At 38.8% G+C, this 16,871-nt stretch overlaps 1 protein-coding gene across 3 annotated transcripts; it reads left to right on the plus strand.

Moving 5' to 3' along the window:
- Nucleotides 1–33: 33 nt before the first annotated feature.
- ark2n (arkadia (rnf111) N-terminal like PKA signaling regulator 2n) lies at nucleotides 34–15,458 on the plus strand. 3 transcript variants are annotated; one of them, XM_057360135.1, is made up of 5 exons: nucleotides 35–198; nucleotides 1,008–1,757; nucleotides 9,346–9,423; nucleotides 10,361–10,445; nucleotides 10,589–15,458. In XM_057360135.1, the coding sequence occupies exons 2-5, from the start codon at nucleotides 1,079–1,081 to the stop codon at nucleotides 10,752–10,754; spliced, it is 1,008 nt and encodes a 335-aa protein (XP_057216118.1). In that variant the 5' UTR covers nucleotides 35–198; nucleotides 1,008–1,078; the 3' UTR covers nucleotides 10,755–15,458. The 3 variants fall into 3 exon arrangements, with proteins under 3 accessions (XP_057216117.1, XP_057216118.1, XP_057216119.1); XM_057360136.1 differs by lacking the exon at nucleotides 9,346–9,423 and having other exon boundaries at nucleotides 37–198; XM_057360134.1 differs by lacking the exons at nucleotides 9,346–9,423; nucleotides 10,361–10,445; nucleotides 10,589–15,458 and adding an exon at nucleotides 4,508–9,339 and having other exon boundaries at nucleotides 34–198.
- The last annotated feature ends 1,413 nt before the right edge of the window (nucleotides 15,459–16,871 follow it).

Raw genomic sequence — 16,871 nt, forward strand, 5'->3', positions numbered from 1 at the left:
GAAGTGACGTCTGCACATTTGTTCCAGCCACGGCTAGTGGGGACATTTTAAATTAGCAAACTGCTAAAGGGGGCGTAAAGTCGAGAACCAAGAGTTGTTATTTCATATGTTATTTATAAATTAAACGTTTACATTTATATATTAATCTAAGCATAACATGTTCAAGAGAAAAAACACATGAGGACAGATTTGATTCAGGTAAGCCGCTGTCGTGTTGCGCGTGCTGTTGTCAGCGGCGCGTCCTTCCATTTTAAGCCCGTGCGGCAGTTTTGAGTAAAACCTGCCTTCTCTTAAAATAATGTCCGCATTTTTACACGGATATATATAAATATAAACTATACATATCTCGTTTCGATTAGCAAATGTGCCGGTTGAAGTGTTACACGAGTGAACTTCCAGACTATGTGTTGCAGCAAAAGTGTGTCGCAGAGTTAACGCAGCGCTGCAGTATTTCACTTCAGCCGATGCCACTTTTGTGTACATTTGTTTGACTTTAATCCCCTTTCTCCACAAGAGGTTCTTTATTTAATAAATTCAAGCGTTTCTACGACCAATGCATTGCAACATGTATTGTAGTGTTGTGCACGCACCGTGTTTTCCAAACTCTGATTCTGGAAACACATTCGTGCATTGAGTCATATATGCATTGCAGAGCGATAGCAGACAGCTGCACGCGCCATTTACAGCAGTTAAGTGCATGCACGCAGTGTGATGCGAGATCTTCATGCATGATGCATTGGTGATCTCTGACCGTCTGATAGAGCTCGTGCTGTGTCGGGTTTCAGTCTGATCTAATGGCCCGAGGAATCTGTAATTTGGCAACCTTTACAAAAGTGTGCCATGCCAACTGCAGTTTGCAAATGTAGTTATATAGTAATTTACCTTTATAAAGGGGTAGTTCACCCAAAATTAAAATCCTTGCATCCTTTACTCACCCTCATGTCATTCCAAACCTCTATCACTTTATGATTTATAAACTTGTATTGATACACTTGCTTTTTTTACAGATCAGCTGCCCCTGTTTATCACTTCGCAACGGCCACTTCACAGACTCTTCCTGTGGCCCCGCCCTCCCGAGATGACTGATGCCCAAAAGGCCAACGAGCTCCCAGAATGCCCATCAGAGGACGGGGCTACCGCTGTGGAGCAGGACATGCCCCTGAGACAAGAAACCACGCCCACCAGCTCTCCAACTTGTGAAGAGCCAAACAGCATACAGAGTCCTGACAAAGAGCCCGCCCCCCTCCTCTCGATGCCATGCTTACTAAAGGAGCTTCACAGAGACTCCGCCCCCGGGCAGATGCAGGAAACCGAACCTACTTCGACCACTTGCCCACAAGAAGACAGCGACTCCTCCGTCTGCCTGCGGTCGCCATCCTCCTCCGGTCACCTGGGCGATTCGGACACGCTTTCGTCGGCGGAGGAAGTGGCCACTCCCACCCAAGCGGCAGGCAGGAAGTCGCGCCGTTCGCATTCTGAGAGCGACACGTCCACTGTTGCCATGGCAGCCAAGAAGAACCGCTGCCAGGTGAAGCAGGTGAACGGGCGCGTTCGTGTCAGGGGTCCACGCAGCCAGAAACAGAAACAGCGCATGAGACAGTTGCGGCAGAAGCGGGAGGCAGCAGCCAGACGCAAACCGGACGTGCTCCAGGACAGCAGCACCAGCGACAGTGACATCACAGCCCACTCTTCATCATCATCGCCATTAACCGCCTCGTCTGACAATGAGGGCGAGACAATCAACTCTCATGCACCAGGTAAGCGTACAAACCCGAACACAGAGAATGTAGTCTACAACTAGACTGACTTTAGTCTAGTGTTAAAGGGGTCATATGGTGCGAATATGAGTTTTTCTGTGTCTTTGATGTGTTGCCCATGCATGTATTAGACACGTAAAATTGCAGAAATGAAAGTGTGGGAACAAAAGATGCGTTCTATCTAAAAGCGAATGCTCACCCAGACCTGCCTGAAATGCCTCGTGTATCCACACCCCCACAAATCTACGTCAGTTCGTGGTATGAGTTGACTAAGACCGCCCAAATGTATACGCAAGTAAGGTGGGCGTACCTGTCAGTACAATTACCATATTTGGAACTTCAGGTTCCAAATCAAGAGGCGTTACATTTCCGTGAAACGCTTGCAGTATTCGACCAATCACTACGCACTGGTTAACTGGCCAATCATAGCACACCTCGCTTTTTAGAGCCATGAGCTTTGTTAAAAATCTGCGTGTTTCAGAGAGGCGGGGCAAAGAGGAGATACAAACATGCACGGTATGTGGAAAATACAGCGTTTTTGAACCTTAAATTGTGTAGACACATTGCATTACATGTAAAACAAACGATAATATTCGTTTTAGCCGTGTCATTTGACCCCTTTAAAAACTGATGCATCTTGATTCTCAAAACGATTCTGGATCGATTCACAAAAATTCACAGTTTGATTTTTTAAAATGTTAACAATTCTTTTTAATGCAAAAGTGAATACATACAGGACTGACAATCACACTATGGAGTGTTTTAAAAGTGGCCTTTTTTTATTCTTGTGCAAGCACACAGAAATCCTTTACTGAACCACTCACTTGACAAACGTTTTGATTTTTAACACCGCTTCCGATTCAAAGCTGTAACTTTAAGAATCGTATAAATGTATAGATGCGTTGAGAATCGTTTCAGAATCAAATGATGAAGAATATCTAATCTTCCCTCCACTTGTTCTAAAACAATGCAACACATGTAGTGCATGTCGAAAATGTCAAAGTGATTGGCCCGTAGAGTCCAGTCGCACATCAGTCACGTCATTTAAACAAACACACTCACCAATCAGTGCCCGTGTTAGAGTGCATGCATGTGTGTTGACTGACCTCATATTTAAAATGTCACGTAAGGACAACTTTTCCCTTTTACAAATGATGACCACCATCTAGATCAGCACATCCCTTAACATATACAAAACAAAGTCCTTATGATTATACCAGATCTGAATGAATGGCTTTTCTTCCAGGGCACATTTGAGTATTATAAAGTTTCCTTATTGTGCCTTTGGTTGTCTTGATGTTGTGTTTTAATATCTGTTTTAATGTGACCATGTCATGTGCAGTATTCTGTTATTTGTATGTTTTGTGCATAGTAAATACTTCTCATTCAGGTCTTTCTTTTATATAAGATCTCTAACTACAAAGGCCGCCAGAGGGCGCTGTGCTTTCAGGGGGTCACGCTGGTGACACACCAGGTCTTTAACCATTGCATCTCTGATCATGATTGCAGCATTTACTGCGTCCAGTTGTGATATTATTAGGAATGGGTCAGGATGGTCATCCAGCTAGTTGGTTCAGTTGACTAGTTCATATGCATTTGTTGTATTTTTAGCTTTTTATTTTATAATGCAGTGGTACCTTTTAAGCTTATGCATTTAATAGTAAGCACGACTTAAAACACCACTTGTGTAACAAAATCACTTCGTTCACTAATTAATTATCGTCAATAACTGCTGCACTGTGAGGCATGTTATTGTGTGTAATCTGCAGGCCTCTGATTTGTTTGTAAAGACTTTGAGGCTATTTGTATGCTAGATATCTGTTACCGTATTAAATGGCTACGTTAAAGTGTACATATATCGCTAAAACTAAATAGTCTAGTTTATGTTGTGCTTTGCAGAATACTCATAGTTTTAAAGCAACGTACTGTTATTTAAGGTATTGACCGTGTCTTAAAGCTGCAATCTGTAGCTTCGTTTGGGTTAAAAAAAAAGAAGTTTTTTAGCAAATGCATAAAGCTATGATTTACTAACTAACTATCTTCTAACCTTATCTTAATTCACAACGCTTTAACTCACGGTCACACTTGACTTTTCTCTCCGTTGACTTCTGTTCATACGCATGCGAATTCGAGAGACCAGAAATGCAAGCCCGTCCAAAGACATTTCACTGCGTAGAAAAGATCAAGTTTGTTGAACTCTGACCTGCGAATTCACGTCGCGTTAGTGCGTGAGACCAATAGAAGATAAAAACGTCACAGCGTGACCTCTCGGTACAGAAATGTAAAAGATGGAGGGATCCCTATTTTTGCAGCACCGTCCGAACAAATTTCGCATGCTCAAAGTCTAATCTTACCGCGGCATTAGTCGTAGATGTCGATAGAGAGGCAAAAAGGTATGTATTGCAGCTTTAACAATTTTTACAATTAACAATAACATTTGCATTGAGAAGTCAAGTTTTCTTGAAGTGACATCTGATAGATTAGTCCAGACAGCTGTTCACTAGCTTGCTCTTCTATCTTCACTTGCTTTTCTGGGGGTTTACTGGGTAAAAATGTTGCTCTCTCTTGCTCTGTGATCTGTACGGCCTTCTGTAGTCACGCGATCATTGGTGATCTGTATTCAGAATGCACTGCGAGAGCTGCATGACGTGTTCCCAGCATGCTCGCCGGTGTGCACGCAATAACGCCGCCACTTTCTGCATTCCTGTTTGTCTGACGTCTCTCTCTCGGCACTGCCGTCTGTCTTTAAGCTGGTCACCGCCGAGCCGAGAGTTCCGGAGCTTCAGCGCGTGGACTGGGCCAACTCGACTTGGGTGTGGCCGGCGGCAGTCTGGGCGGAGTCTTGGAGGAAGCGCTCACACGATTCGCCGCCATGCAAAGACAGACCGAGGAGCGCTTTCGCGTGTGGATGGACAGACTCACCCGGATGCACTCCGACGATGACCTGTCATCCAGCGAAACCCAGGAGGGGCGGAGCCACGTTAGCTCGTTCCTGCCATCGTCGGAGTCACAGGAGACTTTGGCGGCCTATCAGATGGCCCGAATGAATGCCAGCATGGTCCCACCGACACAGACTGCCAGCCTCAATGGAAGCGTGGACCCTGCCGAGCCGACCGTTTAAGCAACATTACCAGCCCAGAAGTCCTGTGCCGACTCGATTTGACCACTCTTTAGTGGAGACTCAGAACCATGCACAAACGTTTTCTTTATTCTCATTAAATCATCCTAACTCTCACTTATGTTCTGCTCTCTTATGTACATTTCTCTTTGAAGGAAAACATTTAAATTCTGCCATTTACTCACGCTCAAACCCATGTGACTAACCTTCCTCCATTAAATACAAATTGTTTTGTGAGAAATATTCTGGCCGGTCCTCCCTTGAACTGAAAGTAAGTGGGGACTGGATATTTCAAGCTCACAAAAGTTTGGTAAGAGTCATCCATATGACTTTTGTGCTGAAGGTTTGTGTGGGAAACTGACCAAAATTTAAGTCATTTTTCAATAATTATTCACCAGTTTCTTGTCTCGTCTCTGAAATGTTCGTGAACTGCAAAAACTTATTTTGGACCGTTTCCCGCACAAAGCTTATGAGTTGCGTTTTGAAAGAGCTTGATGACTTTACTCCCCATTTGGTAAGTTTGAGGTAAACTAACCCTTTAACTTTATCTGTGTCTCGTTTTTCTTATTTTGTAGTCACATCTCAGGGCGCCTCCACAGTCAGTGCCTTCGTGAGCTCTTTTCTTTGCGAGAGCGAGCCGGTTCTTCCATTCAGCTGGAGTTGAATCGTTTTAGTGAATCATTTAAAGGAATCATTTGTCTTCCCCGTAGAATGATGACGTTAACGTGTGACCGACAAGATGGTTCTCCTAAAGACTGCTGAAGTTTTGCCTTGACTGCCATGTTGTGTGTGTGTGTGTCCTTATCCCCGTTCATCTAGAACCCTTAGACCGGCACGTTTACCAAAGAACTCCTCTACTACTCTTGTTTGCATTGTGGCTTGTTCTTGAAGGTTCTTATTTAAACGCTGCTTCCAAAGCAGAACGTGCATGAAATTGGAGCGCTGTAATGTACTGACAGCCTGCACATTAGTTTCAGAGATGAACACTAACCTAGAGCTCACACAAAACGAGTATTTCAAACTAGGGCTGGGTATCGATTCAGGTGTTCCGATTCAATTTGACTTCGATTCTCAAGCTCTCGATTCGATTGGATTCTCGATTCTTTTCAATGCATGCATACAGATAAAAATCATATAGATATTTCAGCAGTAAATATTGAATTACAAATGTGAATTAATACAAATAAATGAAAAGCCACAAACGGGCAGTGTTTCCGCTAGGAATTTGTGGAGCTGTGGCGTTTGGTGATGTCACACGCTTATTAACATATTCGTGACGTCATAGTTTTTGAGTTGCAATTTCAGACTTGTTTCGCTTCTATTCTCTGAACGTTCTGTATTTTAATACAGCTTGTTGCCCAAAAAAGCAGTTCTCATTTACATATATCCTGTCATTCTGTTTCTGTCATGGTCTGACAAAATCACCACACACACACACACACACACACACACGCGCGCGAAATAGCTAGCAACAACACAGCGCGTAGCCTCTATCTATATAATCGTGTGCTAATTTACAGACGAACTGTGTTCATGTTTATATATCAAAGCAGTCGACATAACAGTAGCCAGGTTTCCTTTACCCTTCAAAATGCGCAAATTGAAATAGCGCATTGAAAATATGCCCAATGGAAACGCATCGATTTCGCAAAATAGTTCTCACGCTCATATGAGGTGTTTTTTCAGGCACTACGATAAAGGCATATTTCGCAAAACTGCAATGGAAACACTTTTTGTCGTCTTTACAGGTCACGTGGTGTATAAATAAGCGGTATGGCCATTCGCGGTATGTTTTGACAGAACATTTGGAAAGATAGGATGTAAGGAATTCACATTAAGTAATATCTTTTATGATGGCTCAAATGCAGGAAAATTAGATTTATTAGGAACAGTGAGGTAATATGAAAATATATAAGGAAATATAGACATTTCTCTTCACTCTCATCACAGTTGGTGGCATTATATGCACTAAAGTTGGTTTGCAACCTGCCATACAATGTACAAATAGAAGTACGGCCAGAATTACTTACAAGTATAAGAATCAAATTACACTTTAATGGAAACGCAGTCATTCTGCGATATTGTCTTAATCGACATTTAGCAAACATCGCTTAAATTTTACTCAAATCTGTAATGGAAACCTGGCTAGTGACAGGTGTTTGGAAATGCCGTGTTGTATTATTATTAACAAATCGGCCGCAGTATGGTGAATAGAATGTGCCACTTCTCACTGGATAGAGTCACGATGCGAGAGAGACGAGCTCTGTACTTTCAACATTTTCTAAGTGAATGAATTTTAAGTCTTAAACAAAAAAGGCGCTAAGTTTGTCATCATGCGCTTCGTCTGAACGAAACATGACATGCTTACATCCGCCATGTTCATTTAGCAATGAATAAAGGATAGGCTCGCTGTTGTAACATCCCCGATGTAAAACCAAAAGTGACATCTAGTGGAGAAGACTAGTAGTAGCAATAAGTTTCACGTTAATGATCTCTTACAGCATGTTCAAATCTTGTGGAAAAATGAAAGAAAAAAATTGATTCATGACTTGAGGATCGATATTGAATCGACCGCATTTAAAAAAAACTGTTACTAGAAAAATCTTTTTTTTTTGCCCAGCCCTTTTTCAAACACTAATATTCGTGCAGCACATGCAAATACACTGGAACGATGTTACTTAGAAAAACATGAGGTCCTATTGTCCCTTTACAAAAACATAAATGCACGCTCATTTCTTTTCTCGTGTATATGTAGGTAAATCTCCCAGTCATATTTCACTCCAAAATCTGTATTTTGCGTTGTTTAGGACCGATTTTTGTATGTTCTCGTTAATGCTTTGTTTTATTTTGGGGGATTTTGTTTCGTTGACGATTCTCGTTAAGTTTTCATCCAGGAAAATTGAAAATTGCTATGTTTTGTGTATTTACTTTAAATCACATTCTATGTTGATGTTTGTACTTTGTTTAAGATATTTTGTCACATTAAAATGATTTGCTGAGAGAACTTTGTTCATCATAGAAAACGTCAATTTATTTTACAGTGTAATTATACATTTAAGTACTGAGTAATAAAAATTAACTACATGTACTTACTATAGCCGTCAGGAGTAGGATTTGGTTTTGGGTTCGTTACATGTAACTATGCATAATTTATAGTGAATACTATAGTAAATACACGTGTAACAAGGGCACCGTAAAATACCATTAATAAATGTTACAAATTATTTAATAGTTTTTGGGGGGGGGATTTTGATGTGAAATATGACGGGTACATATTCTTGACAGGCCTTTGAGACGTCACATTTACTGTAATTTTACTACACTAACTGATTTGCAGGACGATGTTTACTGTTGTACTATATACTGTGTCTAAGAGAGAATGTTTACGCTTTTACTGTTTTTACCACACAAACATAATCAGGCTGCCTAAATCATTTTAGTGTCAATGTTTTAGGTAAGAGTAAATATCCTTTATGTAATTCTTAGATAAGTATAATTACTTAAACCTAGAATTGAGTAACCAGTTTTTTTTTTCTTTGTCGCATTATTTTTTTATAATAGTGCCTGACCAAAATAAGAGGTGGGTCAGGTAAAGTTCATTTTGTCTTCATGTTGATCATGTAACACATTATAGAGATTTGATGTCTGCTCTGTCTTAAGCTGGTAAATAAATATACATACATTTTTTTACCAGCATCCCATCAGTTTGACCTGACTCAGACTTTTAATGACATTATCCAACCAGTCAAAGAAATATAACTGTTTTTCTTCAATTCATCTTCCATATACATTTTGTGTGGATTGATATTTTATGATACAAAGATATCTTAGTACTCTCACTTCACCTAATAGGAGTAATAATTTCGTGTCAAAGGGCAGGTTTGACTCTGGTGAATAAATTAAATGTATTTTTAATAACATTTACATTGTATGGTTTAAATCACAGTCTATGTGGATGTAAGCAAAAGAGAGAGCTATGACAATTCTATGGGTGGTAATCTTCTAACAACAATTCATGCGGTGGTAAATGTACCATCAGACGTTAAACTAGGAAACTAAAGCCTGTTTTAGTATCTCCGCATAGCAGCGAATTCCCAACAAAAGAAAGAAAATGTTAGCGTGTGGTGACGTGTTTGACAGAGGTGCCACTTCACAAATTATGCAAAGAAAATATTCTTTCGATGGGACTGCAATTAATTTTTAGGCCTTCATGCAAGATGCAGTTCACTTGCTTTCTAGTTGGCTATTATCAGTGTATTTACTATTGTAATACTTTACATTTATTTTTATGATTATTGTCTGTAGTAAACAGGGTAGCATATAGATTTGTTTTGTAGAACTTGACCTCTGAACTCTTCCGTGTTTTAATGTTTTGTGTCCAGTGCTGTTCAACAGGAACTATTTCGGCCAATAAATAATAAATGTAGAAGCTGTAATGTGTGTGTGTGTGTGTGTGTGTGTGTGTTGCAGTGGGTCCTGCAGTGGTTGGTCACTATGATATTTCAGACACACACTCTGAGCAGGAACAGCAGTCAAACTCGCTCTCAGGTTTGTTTTGAGCCCAAATGCGTGCGTCTCAATTCACATTCTACTCATTCAATTTATCGTATGTAATGCTCAAGGTGTCCACAATTTTTAATGTGTGCATGTTTCAGGCCTTATATTTCCCATAATCCTTTGTGCAACCGAAGAAAAGATGCTTGTGTCTGTTCTCTTTAGATATCTTAAAGGTGTAGGGATGAATGCAAAGCCAAAGCTGGATTAAATGAAATTTGTAATGTTAAAGGAGTAGTTCACTATAAAATTAAAATTTCACGAGTATTCACGGAGTATTCACAATTTGTTTTCGACAAAAGAAATAAATACACGGACGGCTTGTATGACATGTGGGTGAGTGAATTATCATGTAATTATTTTATATTAAACTACTCCTTTAAATGTTAACAAGCATATGTTTCATACAGGTCATGTGTAGTTTACATGCAAAAATTATTACACGTATTACACGGATACTTGCCACATCAGTAAATAATTTGACATGAAATATTGAATTGAAATATTTTATTAGCTCATAACAAATACAAACCTTGTACAAGTAAAAATGGTGTCCTAGCTGCTTTTACTGAACAACACAGAGTTCAAGATGAACATGAAATTTGGTTAATCATATTCAGTCTAATGTTATTAATTGGGTATATTTAGATTTCATTTCTAATCATTAAACCGCACCGGACACAATGACTCGCAGTTCCCAGACGGGTGGTGTGTTTTAGCGATTTTTAACAGACCGTGGAATGTCACAACTGACCAATCAGAATCAAGTATTCCAGAGAGCTGTGTGATAATGTGCCGTTTATTTCTGAGTACAATGGTATGTGTGCCCGTTGCGTTTTGTCCCTTTTGTGTCTGTTTAAGGATACTGTAAATAAAATATTTGTTGATTTTGGTGAAGATGTGCTGAGTTTTGTGTGTTGTTTTTGTGCAGGTGCTGTTGAGGTGCAGCCGTCTCAGGTGAACCCGGCCTCCACAGACAGTGAGGTGGAGATTGTCGGAGTTCAGGAGAATGCCAGGTATCATCTTTTTACATTATATTACACTATTTAAATTGACATCTATTAATTTCATTTACTTGTCAAAGCTACAAACCACTTGCATTTGGCTGTTACTTTTGTGTTATTGCAATAATGTGTTTGTATATTTAATATGATTGTAGTGTTGTCTCAAGATTTCCCCGTGGTGGCGTGATCCAATCCATTTCTTCCTGGAAACAAAGAGCGCCGCCTCAATGGACGTCCGTCTCCGCCCAGTCCGGCTGGGTTCCGCCTCCTGAGGTGGTGGACCTGACGCTGGATGAAGACAGGCACAGATATCTGCTGTGATCAGATACATGCACACACACTCTCATAAACGTGATTGGTGGGCTGAGTGACTCGATACAATACATTAAATGTCACTGCTGGATTTCATAACACAGACAAAAGGTTCATGGTTCAAAAAAGTGTTTAGATAACGAAAGCGGTCACTGTTGTATACACTTTGATATATCTGAATATTTATTTGTCACTGTGAGACTGCAACCCGAGTAAACTATGTCTGTTTTTTATAGGTCGGTTATGATTAGATGCATTCTTTACTACGATCTTCACATTATTAGGTCGGGGTTCAAAAATCCTATTTGTAAGATATTTACAAAAAACCTTACTTAAAAAAGCGTTCTGGGGCTTCTTTACAGAAATAAATACGGATTGTGAAATGGTCATAAAACCTTCCAAGAACATAGCCCAGGTCATATTTTACCCCAAAACCAAAAGAAAAAAATATTCAGAAAAACTCAATTTATTCTGCTTTGTGTTTGTGGTTGATTTTGTATAATTGACATGAGTTAAATTTTGGGGGGGTTATTTTCCCAATGCATCTATTCTTCTCATTATGCGATAAAATATCAACTTTTTAGAAGATTCACACAAAACCTGTTGATTCAGACTTCAGTTAATCACTAATTCAAGGATGCTTTGTCTGATCTTAAGATAAAGTTTTGAGTCACTTTGGTCCCCTCCATCCCAAGATAACACCGGCACACACGTAATTCTGCTGTCCGCCTCGGGAGCCACTTGCTGATACGTCCCAACCATGCCCCTTCCTGTTTTTAATGATGTCATTTCCTGTCAAGCTGCTAGCGAACCTGTTAGCCGAGATGAATGCAAACCTGCTGGTCTTACTGTGACCGTTGCGAACGCTCAGTGTGTGTGTGCGTGTGCGAACCGGATCAATCATTTAATGCTGCTGTGTGAGGAGAAGCCTTGAAGTGTGTGTTGCTTATGTTTGTGTGTGTTTATCCTGAGCACGTTTGTCTTAAATATCATGCATTGTCATAGAAACCGGCCCTCGCTTTTATTATGCCAGTGGTGTTTTTTATTCAGATATCTATTTGTGAATACAATCAACGTGTGACGACAAATTTTGTTTTGGGGTCTAGACTTCTCTAAGCAATTTAACAGCAACTTGGTTTTCTAAACGTGTTTGTACATCATGCTTCCCCGGAACCCCGCTGAAACTATTTATTAATATTTGCTATGTGTTTTACTTGATGTTACATATACGAAACTACGTTTGAAGAGCAATAGGCATCTTGAACACAGCAAATTAAAGGAATAGTTCACCAGAAATGAAAATTGTCATCGTTTGCTCTTCCTCATGTCATTTTGAAGCTTTTCTTTACTAAACAACATGTTTTGAAGATTCCTCGCACTTAATATACAATGAAAGCATAAAAAAGCATTTGATGAACACATTCTTCAAAACATTTGTCTTCCGTGGCGGAAAGGCAGAATTTTCATTTTGAGGTGCACTGTTTCTTTAAATTGTACTTATGGCAATATGTTCAGTCTGTATGAGATCAAATGAGAAGTTTAAGTTCTAGCAAGAACATGTTTTGCATTTCTTCCTCGAGATTATTATTTGTCACACCACTGTGTATGAGTAACACTCACTACCTGAATGTGAATTATTTCGCTTCATCCTGCTTCAGTCGACCTCTGACCCTTTAAGAGATTCACTGGTGGCTGTGATAAATGTTTTGAGTCACTTAGCCCCACTGAAACTGAAACTGTGACCTGTCCCTTTAAGAGAGCTTCTATCTTGGGCTTCTTTATAAAGTCACATTGAGCGACGTGTTAAAAAAGGGAACTGGTTATTTCAAAGCAAGAACGTTTTATGTGAAGAGCGTTTCTATTATGCTTTGACGTCCATCTTTAAACTCCCAGATCTGCTGTCATGTGTTTAATGAAGAAGAAGAGAGTTTAGTGGACACGTGTGGTGACTGAAGACACTAAACCCAGAATGTGTTTCATCTGTGTGATCATTGGAGCTGGTTTGGATGTTTCTGTTTCCTGTAAAATGAAACATCTGCGTTGTGTTGTAAACATTTTATTGGATTGGTTGTGTGTCATCCTAACATTTCCCACTCTTCCATTAACCCAACCGTTGGGCTTCTTGTACTACCGGTTGTTTAAAACTATTTTGGAGTTGAAAACTGTTGTCCATCACACATAACGGTAACTCATTTAAAGGAACAGTTCATTTACAGATGATGATCATTTGTTCACCCTCCTGTCGTTCCAAACAAATGTTTTTTTCTTTCATAAAACACAAAATGAGATTGGTATGAATCACAATGCACTTCTAATGTATCAACATATTTATGCTTAAGTTTAGTTTTTATTAGAGCTGTCAAGCGATTAATCGCATCCAGAGTAAAACTTTGTGTTTACGTAATACAGTGCCCTCCACTATTATTGGCACCCTTGGTAAATATGAGCAAAGAAGGCTGTAAAAATAAATCTGCATTGTTTCTCCTTTTGCTCTTTTATACAAACAACTCTACAAAATTCCAACATTTCATTAAAGGAAAACAATTTGAAGTGAACTGTATATCACATTATGAAAAAATGTTTTTCTCTAATACACCCTGGTCACAATTATTGGCACCCTTGTATTCAAAACTTTCTGCAACCTCCATTTGCATGAAAAACGGCTCCGAGTCTTTTCTTTTATGTCTGACGAGGTTTGAGAATATATGGCAAGTCATCCGAGTCCATTCCTTCATACACAATCTCTTAAGATTGCTCTCTTATCTTCCGTTCATCCCACTCATTTTCTATAGTGTTCAGATCAGGGAACTGGGATGGCTATGGCAGGATCTTGATTTTGCGTTCAGTGACACATTTTTTGTTGATTTTGACCCAGTGTGCCGTTGGAAGATCTATGATTCCATGTATCTGAACAAGATGTCCAGGACCTCTGGTATAAAAGTAGGCAGATTAATATTGTGGAGTTTATTTTTGCATGAGAGCAGGTTTCTTTCTTGAACAGTGTCCCAAACAACTTGTGGTGATCGAGGTGCAGTTTTCCTTTATTATTATTAAATGCTTCGGACCCCAAAATTCAACCGATTACGGCAATTTTCCATCTGTGATCTTTGAAGAGTCATTGCCCTGATGTTGGAAATTTGATTTTATTAACTATTTCCTTAAAGCCATTTTGTGTAGTTCAACAGAGCTATATTGCACATCAGAACTATGTTCTTTGGTTTTATCCATTGTGAAAAATGATTACGGGGGTTTGGGCTTTGTGTTATTAATATTAAATAACAACTGTGCAACAAGAAGTCATGACTGGACAACATCATGTTTCTAGTCACCTTGGTGTGCTAAGAAAATGTAAATATCAATGGGAATATACTTGGGAGATATTTCACTCATAAGAATTTCTAAGGGTGCCAATAATTGTGACCAGGGTGTATTAGAGACAAATATTTTTTTCATAATGTTATATATTCCGCACTTCTAATTGTTTTACTTTAATGAAATGTTGGAATATTGTAGATCTTTTTTATAAAAGATCAAAAGGAAAAACATTTTTACAGCCGCCTTTGCTCATATTTACCAAGGGTGCCAATATTAGTGGAGTGCACTGTATATGTCTGTGTACTGTGCATATTAAATTTGTATTTATAAACAAAAAACATACACATGCATGTATATGTATTTGGGAAATATTTAGATGGTTTTAATTAAAATGACCAAAAACTAAAATTATATATAAACGTTTGTTAATTTTTCTTAAATATATACATGCATGTGTATGTTTTTGTCTTTACAAATGCTAAATTAATATGCACAGTACACAGACATATTATGTAAAAACGGACTTTATTCTGGATGCGATTAATTGTTTGACAGCCCTAGTTTTTATACATTTCAGTGCACCTTATGCATGTTAACAATTGTCCATGCACATATCTGTATTTATTTATTTAAAACAAAATAGACATGTGCACATTGTTGGACACTTTTGACTGTGCATTCACACACTTTAAGGATGAAATTTACGCAAAGAGTTTCCAGCTCTAAAAAGGGTAAAAATGTACCGTAAAGTAGATGATTAGTCCATTGTATTCAAAGTTTCTTGATCGATAATAATCAAAACATGTTTGAAAACTTTGACTGCAATTGAGGATTTACAGCCTATGGAAAGATTTGGGAACCCATGGTGTTTAGCTTGTGTGACAGTAATCGCCATCCACTTTTGAAAAATAGAAATTTTCTGCCCATTTATGTTTAATGTCATATGAGGGTGAGTAAATGATGGAGAATCTTGTCTTGAATTGTTCCTTTAAGAATTTCCAAAATTGGGGTGACTTGAGTTTAAAGTCACAAGGCCTCCATCATCATTCTGCTGGTTTCCAGTAATGTAACTTCAGTTCTTGCTGGGATGTTTAGTGGTTAGTTTTGGAAGTGTTTAAAGCTTTATAAACAGCAATAACAACCCATCAGACGTCCTGATTCATTATGGTTGCACTTAACGTAACTCACCTGACGTGAGGAGGATGGAGGAACGGTTTTTGCATTCGACAAAAGCTGTCCCTTTAATAATGTTACTCTGTTCTGTTCATTTTATTTTGACAGTATTTTAAACAGCAAAAAGAGTGTTGATATTTGCTTCAGCAAGGGTTTCCTCCCTTCAACATTTATGTAGAATAAAATGAACCTATTTTAAGATGAATAAATAGAGATATTTAAAGAGTACAACTGTGATTCCTTGTGTTTTTTTATTAGTTAACAAACTTGTGTTGTGAACGAGAAAAGGCGCTGGTAAAGCACAGATCTTTAATAAAGCAGACTCCGGTGTGCAAAGGAGTCTGTGACCTCTGACCTTTGGGGGTCACAGTTAGGCAGCTGCCACAGGAGGTTCTGTTCAACCCTCATAACAAAGAAGTAGAAGTTGTGCTCATGCAGACACCCGCAGCTGTATGCAAATGTGTGCGCAGTCTGTTGCCTTTAAATACAACCTTATTGTTTGTTCATTTTAGTGGTAGCACCTAACAGGAAAAGTTGTTTGTTAACATTATGCATTGGTCAACATGAACTAACAGTGACCCGCATTTCTTAATCTTTGTTCATGTTAATTTTAGAATTTACTAATACAATTTTATAATCAAAAGTTGATGTCATTAGTTAATGCACAATGAACTAACGAGAACAATTGTATTGCCATTAAATGTCATTACTAAAGAAGAATAAATGCTGGGAAATATTACAAATATTATCACAACTGGAACAGTTAACCAATCATAGCCTTCTCTGTTCTTACGTTTACTTCTCTCTTTTATAATATAAATATAAGACATAACGCACTGAAATTATGAAATATCAGTGAAACAACTGATGTCCAGACATTTGTGCATTATTGTCTGAAGTTTGGTCAGGTGGAAGGAGGTTGCTTTGGTTTTAAAGATCCGTTCTTATTTTTAAATGTGATTTGCGAGAATATGGATAATCGTTTTTGTGCTTATTTTTAATGAATTCGTTTTTTAGTATAATTTGTGAATTCAAAAACTAAAGATAATTATAGAGCAGTATTTGATGTTGAATGAGAAGCGTTACTTTATAGTTAGAGACGGAGAGAAGCAGGGTGAGGGTTTTTGTGTGTCCTGGTGAGAAGTATGAACAGAAGGAGCACAGATGATCACAGCTCAGACCCGCTCGTGTGTGTGTGCGTGCGTGCGTGCGTGTTCGTGTGCGTGTTCGTGTGCGTGTTCGTGTGTGTGTGTGTGTGTGTGTGTGTGGGTGTGTGTGTGTGTGTGTGTGTGTGTGTGTGTGTGTTCGTGTGTGTGTGTGTGTGTGTGTGTGTTCGTGTGTGTGTTCGAGGGATTGGGGATCAGGAGGGGTAAAGGCTGACATATGGACTGTATAGTCTTTCAAAGACACCAACCCCCTTTATGACCAACAGTGTATGTCAGTCTGTCTGTGATTCACTCAATCACTCGGTTTCAAAAAAGATTTAAATCACAAATAGAAATACTAAATAAAATATACGTTGACCTTAACTTTAGAATTTTGAACAAAACGGTTAAAGAGAAAATGTTTGAAAAAGTACAGAGTAAAGAAATTATTATTTTTTTGTTACAAGGATTTCCTGTTTCAACAACTTCAGTT

The sequence above is a fragment of the Triplophysa rosa genome, linkage group LG19 (genome assembly GCF_024868665.1).
Source record: "Triplophysa rosa linkage group LG19, Trosa_1v2, whole genome shotgun sequence".
NCBI classification, from domain to species: Eukaryota; Metazoa; Chordata; class Actinopteri; order Cypriniformes; family Nemacheilidae; genus Triplophysa; species Triplophysa rosa.